The sequence below is a fragment of the Armigeres subalbatus genome, chromosome 3 (assembly GCF_024139115.2).
Source record: "Armigeres subalbatus isolate Guangzhou_Male chromosome 3, GZ_Asu_2, whole genome shotgun sequence".
Lineage (NCBI taxonomy): Eukaryota > Metazoa > Arthropoda > Insecta > Diptera > Culicidae > Armigeres > Armigeres subalbatus.
In genome coordinates this window covers 195,506,384-195,528,077 of record NC_085141.1, presented here as the reverse complement: position 1 = coordinate 195,528,077, position 21,694 = coordinate 195,506,384, and the positions used below count along the sequence as shown (strand labels likewise).

At 39.4% G+C, this 21,694-nt stretch overlaps 2 protein-coding genes across 2 annotated transcripts in view; both read right to left on the bottom strand.

Moving 5' to 3' along the window:
* LOC134224527 (uncharacterized) overlaps positions 1 to 19,231 on the bottom strand; it is a 29,412-nt gene extending 10,181 nt beyond the window's left edge. The window contains exons 1-2 of the mRNA XM_062703902.1: positions 19,072 to 19,231; positions 14,985 to 15,264 (exon numbers count right to left, since the gene is read on the bottom strand). Of these exons, the coding sequence (XP_062559886.1) occupies positions 14,985 to 15,245 (261 nt within the window). The 5' untranslated portion in view covers positions 15,246 to 15,264; positions 19,072 to 19,231. The remainder of the gene's footprint in view (positions 1 to 14,984; positions 15,265 to 19,071) is intronic.
* LOC134219891 (uncharacterized) lies at positions 911 to 7,984 on the bottom strand. Its single transcript, XM_062698787.1, has 3 exons — positions 7,367 to 7,984; positions 1,963 to 2,953; positions 911 to 1,552 (listed from the first exon to the last, which is right to left on the bottom strand). The coding sequence occupies exons 1-3, from the start codon at positions 7,378 to 7,380 to the stop codon at positions 1,199 to 1,201; spliced, it is 1,359 nt and encodes a 452-aa protein (XP_062554771.1). The 5' UTR covers positions 7,381 to 7,984; the 3' UTR covers positions 911 to 1,198.
* Positions 19,232 to 21,694: the final 2,463 nt, after the last annotated feature.

Sequence of the window (21,694 nt, the reverse complement as noted above, 5' to 3'; positions counted from 1 at the left end):
CCTCGCTTTCCGCATCGCGTTGGAAGTTTGAATGGAAATTAGTATGGGAGAACGTATATTTTTGCATTTCTACTACTAGAGATTTCAGTTCATTGTAAACCAAGTGGCACATTGCGTAAAAGTATAACCCAAAGGATGCCGAAAAACTTTGCTGAAGAAGGCACGTTGCTGGAACGTCCACGAAAAAAGATATAACGCTTCGAAGATGGAATGTTCAAACCACATGCAGAAAATCGTTTATTCTGCCAGCACTGCCGTACTACGTAGACCAATAATTTAATTGAGTGTTATTTCAAAATAATTGATCTTATAGGGTTTTAGAGCTAATGGGAGCTATCCGGAATCATTTCACAAAGAAAAAATCCGACAAGAAGGAAGATAGGTTTTGCCCTTCGGTAACCATAGGTCGTCCGGTAGTGCTGGCAGAAACATTGATTTCTTGCATATGGTTTGAACAATCAGTTTTCGAAACGTAATAACATTTTTTGTAGACCTTCCAGCTATGTACCTTCTTCGGCAAAGTCTTTCGGCATCTTCCAGACTATATGCTAACGTATTGAGTCACGTGATTGATGATAAATTGAAGCCGCTAATAGCAAAAATGTAAAAAGTACGTTTTCCCATACTAATCTCCATGTAAATTTAAAACGCGATGCGGCATGCGAGGTCGCAACCAATCGAGCCCATATTTTTCACAGTTGATTGGGGTCCCAAAACGATTCAGAAAATCCTTGATCTCACTTGATCGGACAAAGTTTGCGTTTTTCCATACAAGTGCGCCTCACTCTAATATATATATATATATATATATATATATATATATATATATATATATATATATATATATATAATATATATATAAGAAATGATCTGAAGGATCAGAGTTCAATAAAAAATAATTTTATTCCACTAATTATAAGTTACAATAAGTATCATTCACTTCTCACTCGAAACTGATTGAATTTTCCTACCGCTAAACCTTTTATTAACTAAATCTATCAACTCAGCAAAACGGTCCCGGTCAAAGTCTGCATCGATGTCGTCCGATCCGTTGTCGTTCGCTTGGCTTTGCGCACGTTGCCACCTCAGCTGGATAATTCCCTGGGTCATCACTTTTACGTTGCATCGATCGATGGGCCGGTCGATGGCTCGTTCTGATGGGATGGCACGTGGGCAACTCTGATCCTAACGCCTCCCCTCAAGTATCAAGCGTCCTCGTTTGATGTTTCAGGAGCTCGAACCTTGGTTCTGGGATGAGTTTCAGACGCTTCTGTCCGGGGTCCTTTCTTGTTGTTTGACTGTTCGAACCATCGGTTGCTTCTACTTCTTCTAGCTTCTTTGTTCTAAGCATCAGTGTCTCGACGTGGGTCTTTTTGGCATCCTTCTTGTGAGTTTTCTTGTAAAGGAAAGCAAGGACGAAACAGTTCTGTCCGGGGTCCTTTCTTGTTGTTTGACTGTTCGAACCATCGGTTGCTTCTACTTCTTCTAGCTTCTTTGTTCTAAGCATCAGTGCCTCGACGTGGTTCTTTTTGGCATCCTTCTTGTGAGTTTTCTTGTAAAGGAAAGCAATGACGAAACAGAAAAATGTTAAAATCAGAAGGGCTAGCCCTCCAAAAGTTACCCTTTTATGTGTGCTGTTAAAGGAAAGCTGGATCATGCTCAATTCTTCCAGGTTTTGAATCCGCAGCATGAAGTTTTGCTCCTCGTTGTACGTGTAGTTTGACTTCTGAAGAGGTTTACTGTAAATTAGGATCAAGTAGTGTCTTGTCTTAAGACATCTATTTTACCAGAGAATGTGAAGTTACGTGCTCTGATTGTGCAATTGCCGATTTCTATTATTGTTGGTTCGGTAATGATTCTTGAATCCCCGCATGAGTCGTTTACCTCGATGTTTTCTGTAGTGTCAATTAGGATTACGCCGTCTGTGATCTCTTTGGCTTGGAATCCTTGTATTGTACTTACGAGTGTGCATTTTGGTGTTTGATGCGTTAAGATATTGTAGATGCATTCGTCCTCGATCAGCTTGGTACCTTCACAAATGTCGCATTTTGTCGTTTGGGCGTAGATCAGATTGCCGTGCTTTGCCACCAGGTTTATGTCGGTTTTTATCCTCGAATTGTTGACCTTCAACGTGTGGAGCTCCAGGAGGTCGAAGTCCTTGTCGTCTAGTACTGGGGTTTTCACAAGTACCATCGCTTGTCCGCCGTTGATGCCGGTAGTTGCTGAGCAATACTGAAATATTTCGTCAAGATAGTTAAGGTGGATGTTTTGCTTCCTAAGTTTCCCTGCGATTGCCTGCTTGTCATCTAACGAGAGGATGTTCTTATTTATGAGACCTAATCTGGAGAACTCGACTTGTTCTTCTATAGATTCTAATATATGAATTATTCTATCTGTATTCCAAATGAGATTAATGAACTCCAAGTCTGATCTAAGGTTTTGTACTGTGTTGAATTCTCTAGAGATTGTAGTACTAATTTTCCTCAAGGAATCTGTTATGTTATTGATTTTGTTTTTATAAAGTTCGTTAATTTGGATTTGCTTGATTTGGTTTTGTACTAACTTATTCTCCTGGTTCTTCAATATCCCTAATCCTTCGTGTATGATCTCAAGATCCTCGTTATCGGGATTACCCGCAATGAATTTAATTGCTGTTCCGAGGACGTTTATCAGTGCTCTTTTTGTTCTACTTGGGCTTAAACTAAAAAGTTTTTCCTTAGCTATTGTTAACTTTTCCTGTAGGGTTTGCTCTAAGTGCTCAACGGTTTTAAATGAGTGTATGATTTTTTCTATGTATTTGATGTTATCTTCTAGTGATTCCAAACTAATCTTATGTAGTGTCCTATCGTATCCTATCCTTATCCGTACTGTTTTTGTTTTTATGGCTACCATGCCATTGTTATTCGATATTTCCTTATATGTAGTCGCATTTATCAGGTGGATGAAGATTAATCTGAAAAAGGAACATATTTCATTTGTTTAATGTTTTGTTCTGTTGAGGGCTTTAAGGTGTTATATGTTTTTATTTTTTAATCCGATTTTTATGTATTTTTATGTCGTTACTATCTATGTATGTGAGTTCGTTATTAGTTTTAACTGTTGAAATTTTATACGGGTCTCTATCTTTATTTAGTCTTTGACTATTTTTAATATAAAGTTTTTCATTCTGATTTAGATGTTTAGGGCTTTCATTATTTGAAAAAAATTTCTCGTGATTTATTTTTCTTTTATTAAGCTCAACTTTAACGGCCGATTGAATTTTACGAAAGTTTTCTGCTATTTCCTCCTGGTTGGTTGAATTTGATGAATTGAAAACTACTTCCCGTGGTTTTTGATTGATTGCTGAATGAAAAGTATTATTGTAAACGTCAACCAAAACGTTAATTATTCCGTTAAGGCTCAAATCCTTGAATTTTGTATGGAGAGTACGATAGAGTTCGATTAATGTGGAGTGGAATCTTTCTACGATTCCGTTAGAACAAGAATTACTCGCGTTATGGATTTCGATGTTTAAATCGTTGAGAAAACCGACGAAATCAATGGATTTAAATGAAGGTTCTTGGTCGCTTACTATAGTCTTTGGTCTACCGAATTGTCTTATGTGCTCGGTGATGGCGTGTTTCATATCGACAATTGTTCTTGTTTGAAGCGGAATAACGTTTGCAAACTTTGAAAACGAATCGACTACAGTGAGCCATTTCTGACCCTTCATGAAAAATACATCAATGTGGATTCTATCGAAGACAGTTTCGCCAAAAGTACTTTTTTGGATTAATTTTGGAGGTTTGCGATCGTATTTGCTACGTTTGCAAATATCGCAAGAATTTATGAAAATTTTGAGCTTTCTTTCTAGCTCGGGAAAAAAGTATCTTTGTAAAATCTGTCTTTTATTTTCTTTTAACCCTCGATGTCCGTATCCATGGGTACTTTCGATCAGCTCGTCCTGATCGGTGCCCAGTCTGATGTCCTCCAAGAGTTTCTCTGAAATAAAAACTTTGAAAATTTTATTAGCCGAAAATGTATTCTATATGTTTCTTGTATAAGCTGCAGTAGGGATACGGGAGCTTTGATGCAATTAATACCTTTAGGATTCAGGCATCTTTTGAAAACGTTCACCACATCCGCTTCGGTGTATTCTGGTTGGGCAATTATGTATCTATTATATTTGGGAAAAACAGCTTCGTGGAAATCTGTTTTAATTCGAGCAATTTTAAAAATTAATTGTGTCTTGAAAATATTAATTGGTCTTTCAGTGCAGTTGATAAAATAATCGTCGCTAGTATCCGCAGAATGAATAGTCTCTAAATCTTCGTCGTTTTCATCGTTTTCAGCTGTATTTGCATTTATTTCATCTTTCACCTTTATCCTGGATAAAGCGTCCGCAACGACGTTCTGTTTACCTGGTTTGTAGATGAATTCGTAATTGAATCCGCTCAACTGCAACTTCCATCTAACGATTTTATCATTAGAGTTAGTCATTGAGTAAATCAAAGGTTTATGGTCTGTTACCAGTTTAAATCTGCGACCATGTAAATAAGTTTTGAAGTGCTTCACTGCCCAAACTACAGCCAAAAGTTCTTTCTCCGTGGTGCTATATCTTTCTTCGGTAACATTTAGCGTTCTTGATGCAAATGCTACTGGCCGATCTTTCCCAAGTGTACCTTGAGATAGTACCGCTCCAATGGCAAAATCGCTCGCATCAGTCGTTAGAATGAACTCCTTCTCATAGTCCGGGTAGGCGAGTATGGGATCTCTTACAAGTATCTCTTTGCATTTTATGAAACACTCCTCCGTTTCAGGAGTGATTTCGAATTCGGCGTCTTTACGGAGTAACTTTGTCAAAGGTTTCACTAGTTTAGCGAAATCTTTGATAAATCTTCTGTAGTAACCTAACGTTCCAAGAAACTGTCTAATTTCTTTAACGTTTTTAGGTACTGGCCATGACCTAATAACTTTAATTTTGTCTTCATTGGGTAGCACTCCATCTTTGGTGACGGTGTGACCTAAAAATTGTACTTCGTTTCTAAAGAATTCACACTTATCAAGCTGAATCTTTAGTCCTGCTTCTTTAAGCCGTTTCATAATCGTTTCGAGATGTAGTTGATGTTCCTTGAGGGAAGCAGAAAAATAATAATGTCGTCCATGTAGACGAAGCAACAAACTCAATTAAATCTCTGAGCATACAATCCATTACGCGCTGGAATGTTGCCGGAGCATTTTTGAGTCCAAAAGGCATTCTTGTGAATTCGTATTTGCCTGAATTCACAGAAAATGCGGTTTTTTCCGTGTCCTCTTTATCAAGTTGTATCTGATGGAAACCAGATACTAAATCAATAGTAGAAAAATAACAGGCTCGACCCAGTTTATCTAATATGTCGGTTATATCAGGTATTGGGTACTTATCATTGATTGTCTTTTCGTTTAGTTTTCGGTAATCGATAACCAAACGAAATTTCTTTTTCCCAGAAGCGTCCGCCTTCTTGGGTACGACCCATACAGGGGCAGTGTATGGGGAGATGGATTCCTGAATTATTCCATCGTTCAACATTTTCTTCACTTGTTTTTGAATTTCTTGTTCGAAAATTTGTGGGTATCTATAGGACTTTACATGAATCGGCAAATTGTCAGTTGTTCGTATTTTATGTTTTATTTTATGCGTAAACGTGAGTTTTCGTTTTCGTCGTAGAGAATTTCCAAGTTTCTGCGGATCACTTCATTAAGAGCATCTTTCTCTTCATCGTTCATATGCTCGTTCCTGAGGTGATAATCGACATTCTTTGCCGGCAACTCACAATTTGGTTTTTCGGCAATTTCGCATTTATCTGGCCTAATGTTAATTTGATTCATGTTTATCTCTAGAGGTTTTCTGGAATGGTTTTGAATTGCTACCGTCGCCTTTCCATTTAAACTTCTGTAGATTCCCGGTAAAATTGAAAATTTATCGAAATCCCTCTCGTCGGTGATTGTGAAATCTCCGTCTTTCAAGGTTTTAATTGTTAGATATTGGAACTCTTGTTCAGAAACGTTAATTTTAAGATCGTTCATAAACTTCTGTTTCAATTTATATTCCTTCCGTCCTATCTTTAATGTGTTCTTAGCAATGTTTAAGTTGGCGTTAAGGTCTCGCAATGACTCATAGCCAATGAGCCCGTCGAAAAACTCGTGAAATTTTAGAACGTAGAACTTTAGTTTCTTATTTATCTGAAATGGATCAAATGAAACCGCATGTGTGATTTCGTGTGACCCTTGAATGTTCGAGACCTTTACTCCTTTTACAACGTCACAGTATTCTAGATTAACTCGATCGGCTGAAATGTAATTCTTATTCGCACCGGTGTCGATTAGGAATTTCAATTCGCCCTTGCTGAATTATGAATGATATGTAAGGAAGAAAGTTATTATTCATTCGTTTGGATCTAGACTTCGAGCCCCGAGAAAATTTAACTCCTCTCCGAGAAAGAATTCATCATCATCAGAATCCAACACCGAGTCATCGACCGGTTGGGTATCAGATTCTTGTTCATCCAGCTCGTGTTCCTTTGCATCGTTACGTTTTCCGTTTATGTGTGCATTCAATTGCATTTTAGACCTGGCTTATATAAAAAAGAGATTGGAAGTGCGAGGCTAGGTCCCTTCTGTCCCCGTACGCGTTAAGTAACACTTCTTTAATTTCATCCCAGGTGCTCGGGTTTCCGGCTGCAATTAGAATTTCTTTTGCATTGCCGGTAATTTTACTTTTGACCGCACGTATAATTTGATTATATGTGGGTGTATGTTTGTGCTTATCGAAAAGACTCAACGTATCTTCGACGTCCTCGATCCAAGCTTGTGTCTCTTTTTTGTTGCCACTGAAAGGGCTTAAAATTTTTATTGGATCGGGGGTATTGTAAGCTAAAAATGGATCTTCCGCCCTATTTTGCAATCTAGCTAAGATGTCAAATAGCGATTCCTGGTTTTCTGTTAATTTTTGCACATGAGCAATAAGCTCTTCCTTCGTTAATTCGTTGGCCATTTCTACGTTTCTATTCGCGTTGAATAGCACGGATCGTTTTGTTTTCGCGTTTGCGCTAATTTTGGTTGTGAGTACTGAATATTATTTGAGCTCGATATTCACTCGCAGTTCAAATAGAATTCGAATACAGTTTATGATCAATTGGATCAATAATTACAGAACACTAATACAGAAATTATTTGGGTTCAATATTCGCTCTCCCCTCAAACGAAATTCCGTTAATGCACTTTTCTAATAATCGTTGGGTTAAAAATTATTTGGGTTCGTTATTCGCACTCCCCACAAATTGAATTTTCACTAATACACGTTTCGATACACTTATCGCTTTGTAATGGTAATGAAGTTGGTACTTACAAGATGATTTTCATCAGGGAGTCCGAGTGAAGTTGAGATACGGGTTCCAAATGGCGGGAACAATCCTCCGGTAGCCTCAAATCCTGGATATCCGCTCCACGACAGCTGAATGCTGGACTACTAGAGCCCTCGATTGAGCGTAGAATTGCTCCTCTTTTAAAACTCGTTGATTATGATAGCCGATATTCGCTCTGCACTAACACTTCACACTAAGTTTTACCATTTGACTACACGACTGCGCCAGAAATGATCTGAAGGATCAGAGTTCAATAAAAAAATAATTTTATTCCACTAATTATAAGTTACAATAAGTATCATTCACTTCTCACTCGAAACTGATTGAATTTTCCTACCGCTAAACCTTTTATTAACTAAATCTATCAACTCAGCAAAACGGTCCCGGTCAAAGTCTGCATCGATGTCGTCCGATCCGTTGTCGTTCGCTTGGCTTTGCGCACGTTGCCACCTCAGCTGGATAATTCCCTGGGTCATCACTTTTACGTTGCATCGATCGATGGGCCGGTCGATGGCTCGTTCTGATGGGATGGCACGTGGGCAACTCTGATCCTAACGTATATATATATTTGTTTTGGTACTCAACCAACCTGCACCTTAACATTAACGTGCAACATCGGCCATTGAGGAATAGCATAATGTTGAGATTTTCCCTTCGCCGCACCAACTATGGTTTGAGCAATGCACTGAACGGGCTACAGAGAGTTTATAGTATATATATAGTATAGTATAGGGTGGCATCAGTATTTGACTACCACTTGACAAGAGATGCGCTGCGCCCTAGTTTTGTAAATGTTTTTCGTCGTAATAGCTGACGCGCATATGCAAGATAAAGTGATTTTTCGTTGTGATTTTACTGTTTTGTTAATAAGTTATTATTGTTGTGACCATACTAGTTTTAAATCATCATTAGGATTACGAACAAACTGTTGATACCATAAATAAACAAAACATTTTTTGAAATTCATTTCAGAAAAATTAGGAATTCAGAATTAGGCTAACGGCGGAGACGGAGACGAGTGGTGGCCATTGTGGTAGACATTGGATTCGCCTTTGAGCTCCACCGATTCTTCGACAAGGTAATAGAGAGTAGCTCCTCTAGCGTCCGTGCGGTTCATCCCCCAAACGGAGTGATGAACATTTATGTTCCCTGGAAACACCACTGGCTCTGGGATTGCTTAATGTGCTACGGATATACGCTTAAAAATTTCTAATTAACTCTTGATAAGGTGTACCTCAAGATTTTGTCATGTACAGGTTATCAGACTTCGTCAGTAGATGGGAATAACCAGCGCCCTCCTTAGCCGTGCGGTAAGATGCGCGGCTACAAAGCAAGACCATGCTGAGGGTGGCTGGGTTCGATTCCCGGTGCCGGTCTAGGCAATTTTCGGATTGGAAATTGTCTCGACTTCCCTGGGCATAAAAGTATCATCGTGTTAGCCTCATGATATACGAATGCTAAAATGGTAACTTGGCTTAGAAACCTCGCAGTTAATAACTGTGGAAGTGCCTAATGAACACTAAGCTGTGAGGCGGCTCTGTCCCAGTGTGGGGATGTAATGCCAATAAGAAGAAGAAGAACCAGCGCGGGGGGGGGGGGGGAACATACATTTTCATAAAACAAGCATAAATTCCATACAAAAATCCAAGATGGCTGAGTTGGGGATATTGACAAGTCGGATAACCTGTACATAAAAAAATCTTGGTGTACCTGCCGGGTTCTCAAACCGGAGAAGGTTCCGGAAGCTTGGCGGTTTGTGGGCTATAAGCTCTATCGTCCAACCAGTGACACCAAAACCATCGGTGACAACACAACATACTTTCGCTTTCATTGCATCGGAAGCGTACTCTGCCGAGACTGCCGCGCCAATGTCTCGTCAGATCCTTTATTGAACCGCACAATGAACCACAGCGATCATTAAACATTTGATCGTGTAGAAGGGATTGAGAACAAAGCATCGCCGTGCAAATCAAAATTACAATTGGAATCGTAGGAAGCAAGGGTTTCCTTGCGAGAACGCCCTTTTTAAATGCTGGTGTCGATATGCTTGTGGATTTTAAATGTTTCTGAGTTGCAGGAAGAAAGAGTTTGAGTTTGAATTGGATTAAGTTCTTTCTGCAGTTTCCCTCGGCGCTGAGTGTTATTCGTCACCAGGATTCAGCTGGGAAGCGACCAAGTTCCATAAAACGCTGTTTGGTCACCATTTCACTCTGCAGACCGATCACGATCCACTGCTTCGAATCTTCAGTGCAAATGAAAGTATTCCAGTTTACACGGCGAATCGATTGCAGCGTTGGGCACTGCAACTTCTCCTCTACGACTTTGATATCGTCTACATCAATACGGAGAGCCGGAGAAAGACTTTGTCGTTACCAGCGTCATCACGGAGAATGATGTAAGATCGATCGTTTTATATGCAGTTGAAGCACTTCCTCTCCTTTTCAGGGCGATTCAGCAAGTCACCCCAGGGTGTCTACTCATCTGTAAAAACAAAATTCCATTATTTTTCCTGGTGTTTTACAATAATTTCCAGGTAAAAACAAACGTACCATATATACATTTTAGCAGCAAAATAATGACTTCAAAAAGTAAATACTGCGAAAAATATTTTTGATGGCCTCACAAAAACCATGTTGTAGATTACTTAAGAAATTCATTCGCAAGTTTACCCAGAAATTACTTCAGCCATTAAATTCCTTTAGGAATCACATAGAAAATTCCTCCAGGTATTCCTTTGAAAATTTCTCCATAGATTCCATCGGGTAAACCTCCGGATTTTAAGAATTGCTTTAGAACTTCTTCCAGGATTTGATTTGAAAAATATCTTTAGAAAACATCTCAAGGAATTGTTTCGGAAATGCCTTTAGAGATGCATTTGGCGATTCGTTTATAATTTTTTTTGAATTCCTTTAGGTGTTTGTTCGAAAATGTCTTGTGAAAATCCCTCGGAAATACCTTTATAAAATACTTCGCAGATTTCTACTGAAATTTTTTAGGATTTTCTTTGGTTAAAAATTCTTTCGGAAATTTCTTAGAATTATATTTCAGCTGTTTTTTTAAGATACTTAAGAAAACTTCTTAAGGGAATGTTCCAGAAATATGTTTGGGAATTTCTTCAGGGAATCTTTCAGAACTTCTTACGAAAACTCCTTCAAGAAATGTGTTGATGCAAAAATATGATATTGCTGGATCCATGACGTTAGACGACCACTCAGGATCAAGGACATTTAAAAAAGATGATTAAGTCTACGCCGAAGTGCACACCGACAATTCCTGGAGATGGGCACCTGCTGTAGTCTTGCAGCGAAATGGAAACGTAATGATTAATGTGTGGGTGGAAGACAGGCGTATGCTTCGGTCGCACATTAACCGCAACATCCATGACGTTCAGGACAAGCAACCAAAAGCTGCCACTGGACATCCTTTTGCAAGCCAGGAATCTGTACCAAACAAGCCGGCCTCAACCGTCATGTCCTTTTACACTTCCCGGGTAGACGATAATAGCTCTGTAACAGTAAAACGTGATATTGATAACAAAACATGATATGAACTTGTTTGAAATAAGAGTAAGAATAACAAGCGAAAATAACAAAAAAATCACTGAAATATCATAAAAATATCAGATTTTGCCATTAAGTAGAACTTACTAATATCTTGAGCTATAAGTTTGTTCTTGTTAATAGCAAAACATGATATTTTAATGATATTTCTGTGTAATATTTTGTTATTTTCGCTTGTTATTTTTATTCTTTTTTCAAACAAGTTAATATCATGTTTTGTTATCAATATCACGGCTTCTACCCGGGATTCCAACACTATCTGCACCAGTGGCACAGATTTTACCATCATTGCTTGCTGCACCTTTCGATCAATCGATAACATTGCAGGCCACGTCAGTTCAACCAAGCGAAGTCACCAGGTTTCGTGAACCGTCAACGTCCAGATTCACATCACCCTTATAATCAAGCTCTGCACCGTCAAGTACAACCGAAACAGCTGTCCAGGTACCTCGCCGCTCTTTGCGCAATCGAAGACCGCCGATAAGGTTTGACCCATTCCAGCTGTATTAGAATGGGAGATGTTGGCAATCACTGAACCATGACATGCACCACTGGGTGATATAGCCGAACCCTTTGGAAGGGCTCTCAGTGTAGACTGAGTAGGAATGATGTACTGAGTGCTTAACCCTTAAATGCGCAATGTTGTTTTAAAACAACAAACCGAAAATACGTTTAATGGTAATAATTTTAATGGTAGTTTATGCTAAAAATACTTTCGACGATTTCTAGAAAAATCGCCTTGCGCCTTTAAGGGTTAAATAAAGTCAGTTGATTTATGACCATGAACTGAAACAGTCGTTTTATTATTACGTATAGAAAAACAATAGAATCGCGGGTTATTACACGAATAATTTTCTAAAAATATCATAGAGGTATCCAATCTCTGCCTTGTCTTTTTGTCTGGTAAGTATGATTAGGAACAGCCTAATTTGATGCAAAGCATTGTTCATCGATAAAAAAATCACTGAACTGAACTGATTATATTGAGCGTGTCATAGTGGACAAAATGCAAAATGGTGGGTTGACATCAAGGAAGAAGCGCTCAACAGAGCTCTGGTCCCCACAAGTCCCTATCTCACGCTTCCACGGGTCGTCCGATGACAAAAGACCGCCAGCTAAGGGTTGTGTACTTAGCTGGTAGTGCAGCCTGGGTACTGTTGTCCTTCTGACATCAGCTAGAGTGAGAAGGTACGCCTCGAGCGTCTGTTCACCAGGAGGTGCGGCTCAAACAGCGTCTGCCTGGTACCCAGCGGCTGATTAACGAAATGCTGTATCGCGTCAACTATACCTAATTTGGCAGCCCCATCATCGCGATGTAGGTAACGCGACCCCGGTAAGGTAGCTTACTGAAGCCTCTCAAATACGGCGGTGAAAAGGCAGAGCATGGAGTTGGTTTCGTAGTGATGGGCAAGCAGATGAAGCGAGTGATGCGGTGGAAACCCATTAGCGAACGAATCTGTGTGTTGAGGATACGGGGCAAATTCTTCAATTACAGCCTAATCAACGTTTACGCACCGACAAACGATAAATCCGTCAACGTGAAGGTCACGTTTTATGAATGTCTCGATAAAGCCTATGGAGAGTGCCCAAAGCATGACGTGAAAATTGTTATCGGAGACGCTAACGCTCAGGTCGGTAGAGAGGACTTTTTCCGTCCCATAATCGGTAGGAAGAGCCTTCACTCCGCTACCAATGACAACGGCCTACGGCTAGTAAATTTTGCTGCTGCCAGAGGGATGGCCATCAGTAGCACCTACTTTGCACGAAAGAACATCCGAAAGCTTTACTACCTCGTTGTCAGTAAAATTCGATCACGGTTGTCAACTGTATCGAACGAAAGATCACAGCGAACGATGCTTTACAATATCCAGCGATTGTCGGCGGGAGGAGTATCGGCTGAGCTCCGCCATAAGCTTGACGAACGAATAAGTGCAATCAACGTTAGCGAAAATATCAACGATCTATGGGAGTCGATCCATGGAGCGGTGAGCACAACAGCACGAGAAGTGGTAGGCACTGCACAGAGGCGACCCAGGACGGGTTGGTTCGATGTGGAGTGTCAGAGAGTGACAGACGAGAAGAACGTTGCCAGAAGCCGGATGTTGGTGTCAGGTACCCGATCGAATAGAGATCGGTACAAGGAAGCAAGAGCAGCCGAAAAACGAACCCACCGCAGGAAGAAAAAGAGTACGAAGAACAAGTTATTAGTGAGGCGCAGGAAAAAATGGAGCAGAACGATATGCGGAGGTTTTATGAGTCTGTCAATGGCGTGCGGAGAAAGACAGCGCCATCTCCCGTCATGTGCAACGACCAACAAGGGAATTTGCTGACAGATAAAACTGATGTGGCTGCCAGGTGGAAGCAACACTTCGAGACTTTGTTGAATGGAGGAAGTGACGGTGCATCGGTGAACAGAATAAATATTAGCGACGATGGACAAGCTGTGGAGTCACCTACACTAGATGAGGTTAAAAAAGCTGTCAAAGAGCTGAAAAACAATAAGGCTGCGGGAAGGACCAGCTCCCGGCTGAACTTCTCAAACATGGCAGTGAGCAGCTTTATGAAGTTCTGCACCATATTATGTCGGAAATATGGGAAGACGAGGAAATGCCTGCTAGCTGGTTGGACGGCCTCATTTGCCCTCTCTTTAAGAAAGGGCACAGACTGGAGTGCGCCAATTACCGAGGAATAACCCACCTTAATTCGGCGTACAAAATTATGTCCCGTATTCTGTTCAACAGATTGAGACCGCTTGAAGAGTCCTTCGTCGGCGAATACCAAGCGGGTTTTCGTGAGGGCCGATCAACGACGGATCAAATGTTTACCCTGAGACAAATCCTTGATAAATTCCGGGAGTACAACTTGCAGACACATCATCTGTTTATTGATTTCAAGGCGGCGTACGATTCAGTGAAACGGAATGAATTATGGCAAATTATGCTTGAACATGGTTTTCCGGCGAAACTGATACGGCTGATTCGTATAACGTTGGACGGATCGAAATCAAGTGTAAGGGTTGCGGATGAAATATCGACGTCATTTGTTACCTTAGATGGATTAAAGCAGGGTGATGCACTCTCGAATCTACTGTTCAATATAGCGCTCAAGGGAGCGATTAGGAGAGCTGGTGTGTAAAGAAGCGGTACCATTATCACAAAATCGCATATGCTCCTGAGATTTGCGGACGATATCGATATTATCGGAATTGATCGCCGTGCCGTGGAAGAGGCTTTTGCGCCTTTTAAGAGGGAGACAGCGAGGATTGGACTCACGATCAATACCAGCAAAACGAAGTACATGGTCGCTGGCAATCAACGTGGGTTCATTAGTGGTGGTGGTAGCGAAATAGTGCTGGATGGTGAAAAATTTGAAGTGGTAGAAGAATTTGTGTATCTTGGAACATTAGTGACGTGCGATAATGATGTTACCCGCGAGGTGAAAAGGCGTATTGCAGCTGCAAATAGGGCTTATTACGGACTTCGTAACCAGCTTAAGTCCCGTAGTCTGCAAACGAAAACAAAACTCGCGCTGTATACTACTCTGATTTTTCCGGTGGCTTTATACGGCCATGAGACATGGACGTTAAAGGAGGCTGATCGGAGAGCTCTCGGAGTGTTTGAGCGTAAGGTGCTGCGGACAATACTCGGCGGTAAACAGGAGAACGGTATCTGGCGGCGTCGCATGAATCACGAATTGTACCAGGTGTATAAAGGGCTGGATATTATTAGGCTTATACAACACGGCAGACTACGGTGGGCTGGTCACGTTGTTCGTATGCCGGAAGAACGTCAAGCGAAGATAATATTTAGTAGAGAATCCGGAAGAGGCCGCAGGCTTCGTGGGAGGCCGCGTACACGATGGCTTTTTGCAGTTGAAGAGGACCTGAGGGCGCTCAATGTTCAGGGCGACTGGAAGCGATTGGCCCAGGATCGGGTCCAGTGGAGAAGGATACTCCATTCGGCGTAGGTTAATCGAAGAGCTGTAGCCCATCAAGTATCATAGTGGACAAACAAGGACTTGTCACGATATCAATCTTACTCACCCCTCTGAATGTCTTCGGTTTGCAGAATGGTATGATGAACTCGAGGTCTGCCGGCCACCATTCAGGTTCACTGTATTCCTCCAAGGTGGGTATGTGAATGTATCCCAGAGAGCACTGCACCATAAACGGGATAAACTTTTCCAGCTGCGTTTCCGTGATTTTCTCCAGCGAAGTGGGATAACCCCCGGCAAACAATAATGGTAGATTTGATACCATATTCTTGCAGCTACCGTTATCCATCTCGGTTAAAGTGTGCGGCATTATCAGTATTCTCGAGGGTCTGTAAATAAATAAGAAGAAATGAGCATAAAGTAAGCATTAGTAAGCATTTTTATTGCATAAATAATATCGATCAATGAAACATCGTTAAGTAATAATCTTACGTACATTGACTATAATAACAGTGCCGTCAAGTCTCAAAATTGGAAGAGATTCGTCTGTCAGTTCCAAACGAGCAGGAGACCTGCCAAACGTGGTACATGGCGGTACTCTTCTTATATGCGACTCTAATCTTACGTTTGAAAATTACAGTCAAACCTCCTTGTAATGATATTAAAGGGAGCATCGACTCATGGGAATATCGAGTTGTGGAATAGAAATTCCTTGGAAAGCTTGGAAACAAGAACATTGTTTTTTAATATGGCATAATTTGCTTCCATGAGTCGATATCGAGTCATAGAACATCGACTCATTGAGATTTGACTGTATATCCATGAAGTGGGTTCGGATTCTGTATTAAACAAATGGTCGGGGTTCTGCCAAAACACACCAAGCGCCTACAAAAAAATCGCCAATTTTCTGCCCAAGCTTTCGTTTAGTGGATTTAATTGATCGCAAATCATATTGAATATTTTCCAATCCCATTACTGAGGATATCATAAATCAAATATAGGTATGAATTGAAGTGAAATGATTCCGGTTTTCCTTGTGTGAACAAAATATTACAAGTCAGTCAAAAAGCCGCTTGGTGCGGTTTGGCTAAACCCCGACCAAATGTGCTGTGATAAAATTTCGGCATTTGAACGAAACATATTTCAATGATCTTTCTGAACAATATTATAGGAGATACGCTATTTGAATCTTAACTCCGCGTTCGGCGTCTTAGATAAATGGACATCTTGTAATAGCAGGAAGATTACTAGTTTTGAAAAGCTTCCATGTAGTAAACATGAGACAAGTTTTATTAAACGATCTCTTTCTTCAATACCTGGCAAGGCCCTTTAACCAGCGGAGATACGGGAAGGAGCTTACCCATACGCTTAAATCTGGTTAAAAGACTAAGCGAAGGTGAGTATTTTAGAAATATTTTATTATACACAAACTCATACTGCCCATGCCCATGATCGCATATTTGTAACACTCGCATTTTTGTTTATTTTGTGAACAGCCTTTAAATCGTTCAGGAAGCTCAATTTACTGCATCTAATACCACAACAGTAAAATAAGCTTTACTATCTTGCTTATCTGTGGTAAGCTTGAGATGATTGAGTTTGTGGGGCGGATTGGCAAACGATTTACAAAATCAACCAAAATGCAAATGTTACAAAAATATGCGATCATGGACAGCATAGTCACATTGTCATTTTGCATATCCCCTGGCCTAACGAATGCTTGTTCTAATACCCAACTGTTCTAATACTACTTCAAAGCCATTGCTTATGATGGTGTCGTTGAATTCATTTAATGATGTACTACAACACTTCCTTTCTATTTTTCCATCTTTCTTAGTACGGTGAAGATTAGCAGAGTTCTTCATTCTTTTGCTATTTTTTGTCTTAGATTGGCATTAAGAGTAAAAAACCACCTTGATTTAGAATAGCAATTCAGATAAGGATTTCGTAAGCAACATGAGTATTACTAGTGTTAAGTCTGTGAGGTAATACTGAAGCAACGTTTATCAAGAATAATATCGATCATTTAGTATTTCTTCAATAACTTATTTCGGAGGTTGAATTTCAAAATATATTGTATGGTATTCAGCACGATGCTTTTTTCTTTCGTTCGTTTTTTGAAAATAAGTTGAGTAGCTAATTTCTTAATTTCTAAATGATCAAAAACATCCTTGATATACCTACGTCACACTACCGTCACGATCCCTTCCCTTTTCCAATATTAGGCATAATATACTCAGTTATGCACTAATGCATCGTCGGAAATTGTGGGTCTTCAGAATCAAAACTGGATATCATTTGACATAAGCGACAATTTGTTAATGCTGACTGTATAGTGCTGTCCAATGAGCAGCTCGAAGTAGCTCGAAGTTCTTCCCATCCCTCTCTTGCCCATTTGTTGACAAAAAAGAACGAGCAGGACGGGAACAACTCCGAGCTACTTCGAGCTGCTCATTGGACAGCGTTTATGTTATAATGTCCCTCCGGATCGAGTACATCGAAACATTTAACGAACTCATCGAAATCAACTGTCTGGCGAGAATGACCATGTAGGTAGGACCCATTTCGTTTGCCGAGCTATGAAAATCGAATTCAGTTGATTGATTTGGAACTACTTCTCACTAGGAAAAAACAATGAGGATATCTGACACACTACAAGAACCAGGTAATTACGGTGGTATAACCGCTCTGTTACTTTGAAGAATTACGATCTTCAGTTGGTATTTTTCATTCTTATTTCAGTTCTTGTACAATACATTTCTCGTGCTTAGTTTCATAGGGGCGTAACTGTATTGATCGATTTCTCTTCGACGATGTTTTGTTTTTATTATTTTACCGAATTTCGCTAGTTTGTCGATGATTTAATGGTTTGGTATGATAAAGGATGATTGTATCTTGCACCAGAATCAATAATCACGGTTGTAGCTTTTGAAACAATTGAGTTATTAACAAAATATAAAATCGATTAAGAGAAATCGATCAATATAGTTACGCCCCTATGAAACTAAGCGCGAGATTTGTACTATAATGAGCTATCATTGAACTCTGAACCGATTTTTTTTTCTGAAGTCTGGGATAATTTTTAGGATAATCGTGCCGGGTTTGTCTTATCACCAATAATCTCCTCATTACATACGCATGAAAAAACAATTGTGTATTAAGAATATCTCATTTGGAGACGCGATTCGAAAATCATGAAAAAAAAATCGAATGAGTAAAACCTAAGAAAGAATAATGTGTGCTTTTTGTTAATGGAAATTAATTGACATTTAAACGACATTTTCTTAGGATTCCTGATAATAGATAATAGGTCTTAAAATATAAACATTTTTTAGACATTTAGAAATCACAATAATCGAGTTCAAACGAATTCGTGTAAATGTTTGGATGTGTGCGATTTGAGATACTATAATATGCAAATTTCTGAACAAAATAATGATTTTACAATAATTACGTAGACTCTGAATGACGTCTCAATATTACAAAAAAATCGATATTCAGTAACATAATTCCTGAAAACCATAGATTTTTTTTACAAAAATTCGGAAAAAACCAAGAATTAAAATAGATTTATTCATATTCCTAATTACGAAACACAAATAAGATTTCGATTCACTACGCTTGTCGATGTCGTGATTGAACCGATTTTATAAATTGCTTTATAGATAAGAATAAATCCCCAAATGAATATTCCATAAAGTGTTCAAGATTTCCAATTAAAATAGAAATGGATTTCTTCAAACCTTTTCGGAAATTCTTCTTAAAAACAGGAAATCAGTGCGATCCTAATCATGACCCAGACAAAATGAAAAAAAACGAAGGGAAATCCTCGAATCCGGAATTGTGATAACTTCGCATTTGACCCAAGCCTAGCAATTTTATGCAAATTCCACTCCAAAATACGGCGGAGGCCACGATCTATAGAATGAAAATCACTTATCCTTGCAAATGAACGTATGTTTAATCGGAAAAATACCATGAATCAATGACGAGACAATTTGCAAGCAGAAAAGTCCTGCTTCTTGGTTTTATGACGGTTCTGCGAAACAAAAACTAGCCTTTACGACTGCTACAAAACTACAATAAAACCATCACCAGGGCTGGGACGTCTTGTAGCCAGAACACAGCGAAATAAAATCAATTTGGGTGGCGCAGCAAAAAATAAACTTTTTCTAAAACCACTGTTTCACGCTTACCTAAAAGATTTATGCTCTAGTCTCCATAGAGCATAAAATTTCGGAACATTCACCAAATTACAGTATTTCGCGGATTAGCAATCCAAATTTGTAAATTTGTGCACAAATATGTAAGATGGCCACATACTTTTCCTACACACCGCTGAAGAACAACTGATTGGGCGAGAAATTTGGGCAACCTGTACACGTTATAACAAAGGCGACCAATAACGAGTTAATTCAAACCAAACCTATACACGATAAAACAGAAGCACATATTTTTGAGTATGTTGAAGTAGCGTCTACGTCGTTTGACGTAGGACTACGAAAATATTCTTCATTATCAAGCTTTCCATGCCAACAAGCTAGGATAGGATGTGACACTTGAATTGCAACTGCCTTGCTGTTGATTGTTTCGACGAGGTGGTGGCCAGTGGTTCTGAATTTTTTTTTGCGATATCCGCCAAATAATATATTTAAAAAAAAAATCATGTTTTCTTGTTCATCCACTCGTTATAAAAGATGCTGCGTAAATATTTACTATATATATCAGATATATATGATATATCAGAAAAAAGTTTTTACATGGAATCAGAAATGCTTCAAATTGAACATTTTAAATTAGTAAAAGGGTGCGGCCAGAGTAGACGCGAAGTGCGACGCGAAGCGAAGCGTCTATACGATTTGACAGCTTCTTATTATTGATTGTTATTCCTTTGCATGCAGTTTTCGCGCGACGTCGCGTAGACGCGTCTACTCTGGCAGGCACCTAACCCTTGAGAATTATGCATACATAATTTCTCGCTTAACTTTTCAAAAGGACCTAAGTAACATTTTTTTCATGATTTAATTTAAATATTGCAATCAATAGACCAACATGAAAGCTTCTGATTGCAGTACTCAAATTAAATCATGGAAAAAATGTTACTTAGGTCGTTTTGAAAAGTTAAGCGAGATTTGCAGTCTAGCATAAATTACCCATCAACAAGGCTAAGGTAATAACAAGCTGCCCTTTTGAAAATGTAATACTGCCGATCGAACATATAGGTAAGATTATCAAGATCTTGGGGTCAGAACAAATTAGTACTCTTTTTATTTATGGTTCCATACTAATTTAACGGTACCCAAAAGATTGATAAATCGGCTTTACCCTCGTATTCTCAACATTAAATGACACTCGTTTTTCCTTCTTACTGACCCCTCGATTCCCCTGTTGCTGGGCAACAAAAAACTACGAAGAAAAACATATCGTTAATAACCACCCACTATATAGGATAATCCTCATACAATTTTATAGTTAATACCGGTTATGTGTGTTTCCACATATATGCTATGCGAATTCACATAGCCGTTATGTGGGAAATGCTGTGAGAAATGCTATAGTCAAAATTTATGTGTGCCACACATAACGTGCCAGCAAAAGATGTTCCGGACAGCGATCGACAGCGACAATCTTATTATCTATCTGGAATAAATGTATACCGCTTTTTATTCCTAAGTTGGATTTTTCTCCAGATACAGGCAACTTTCCCAACTTCGGAAATAGTGCGCTGGATTCGCCTAAAGATGCGCTAAACAACGCATCAATTAGTTTGACAAATAAAACTTCGGAAGAAAGTTCGGTTCCGAAGTCCCGACTTCCGAATTCTAACTTGGTGCTACGCCGACAATAAATATAATCTTGTATTTATTTAACTAAAATATCTTTTATTTACAGATTAAATATTGTACGTGGATTTCCCTATTGGGGGCCGTTCAAAAATTACGTCCAAGGTTTGAGGGGGGGAGGGGGGTCAGAGTTTTGTGACAGTTTGTGACAGGGGGAGGGAGGGGGGTTCGTCTTATGTGACGTCCGTCCACAAGAAAAAAATACTGAAAGCATTTTAGAAACAACTTGCATTTTAAAAACATTTAAACTGTTAGTAATACTAAAGACACACTGCTGGTACAAGTACCACGGTTATATACCCTAGTACATATTGTACCATGGTTTTCCACGTTGTACCAGCATGGTACAAGGTGACACACTAGTGGTACAACTTGTACCATGGTACGAATACCACCAGTGTGTCACTAGTATAAGGGACATAACTCACTATGTTATTGTGAAAATAGTGTACGAAAAAGATAAACCACAGTAATCGCTAAAATATAAATGAGACATGTACGTACAGGGGAGGGGGTCAATGATTTGTGACAGTTTGTGACAGGAGGGGGAGGGGGTTGAAAATGCCGAAAAACGATGGACGTAATTTTTGAACGATCCCTTGGACCCGACCGTTCTAAATAGTCGCTCCTTGAACGGTCGTTGGAATCGCCGTTTTCACCTTCACACCGGTTTTCATAGTAAAATCTGTCAAAACTGACAAGTCTGCCACGTGCTTTTTGCTGATTCCCTCGGACTTCTCTTTCTTTTTCCTACACTGACAAAAATCCAATCATATCCATTATGTGTGGCACACATAAATTTTGACTATAGCATTTCCCACATAACAGCTATGTGAATTCGCAAAGCATATATGTGGCAATACACATAGCCGTTATTAATTAATAACCTTTATGTGGATTTTCCCATAGCGGGTGGTTATTAACGCACACATAAAATTTATTTGTCAATTTCTTTAGATTTTTGCCAATAAAAATG

Bases quoted from the DNA above. Each gene is read 5' to 3' on its own strand.
- LOC134219891 (XM_062698787.1), bottom strand. The intron at 1,553-1,962 runs GTAAGTACAATA...TTCCTTTACAAG, and splicing joins AAACACCAAAATGCACACTC to AAAACTCACAAGAAGGATGC.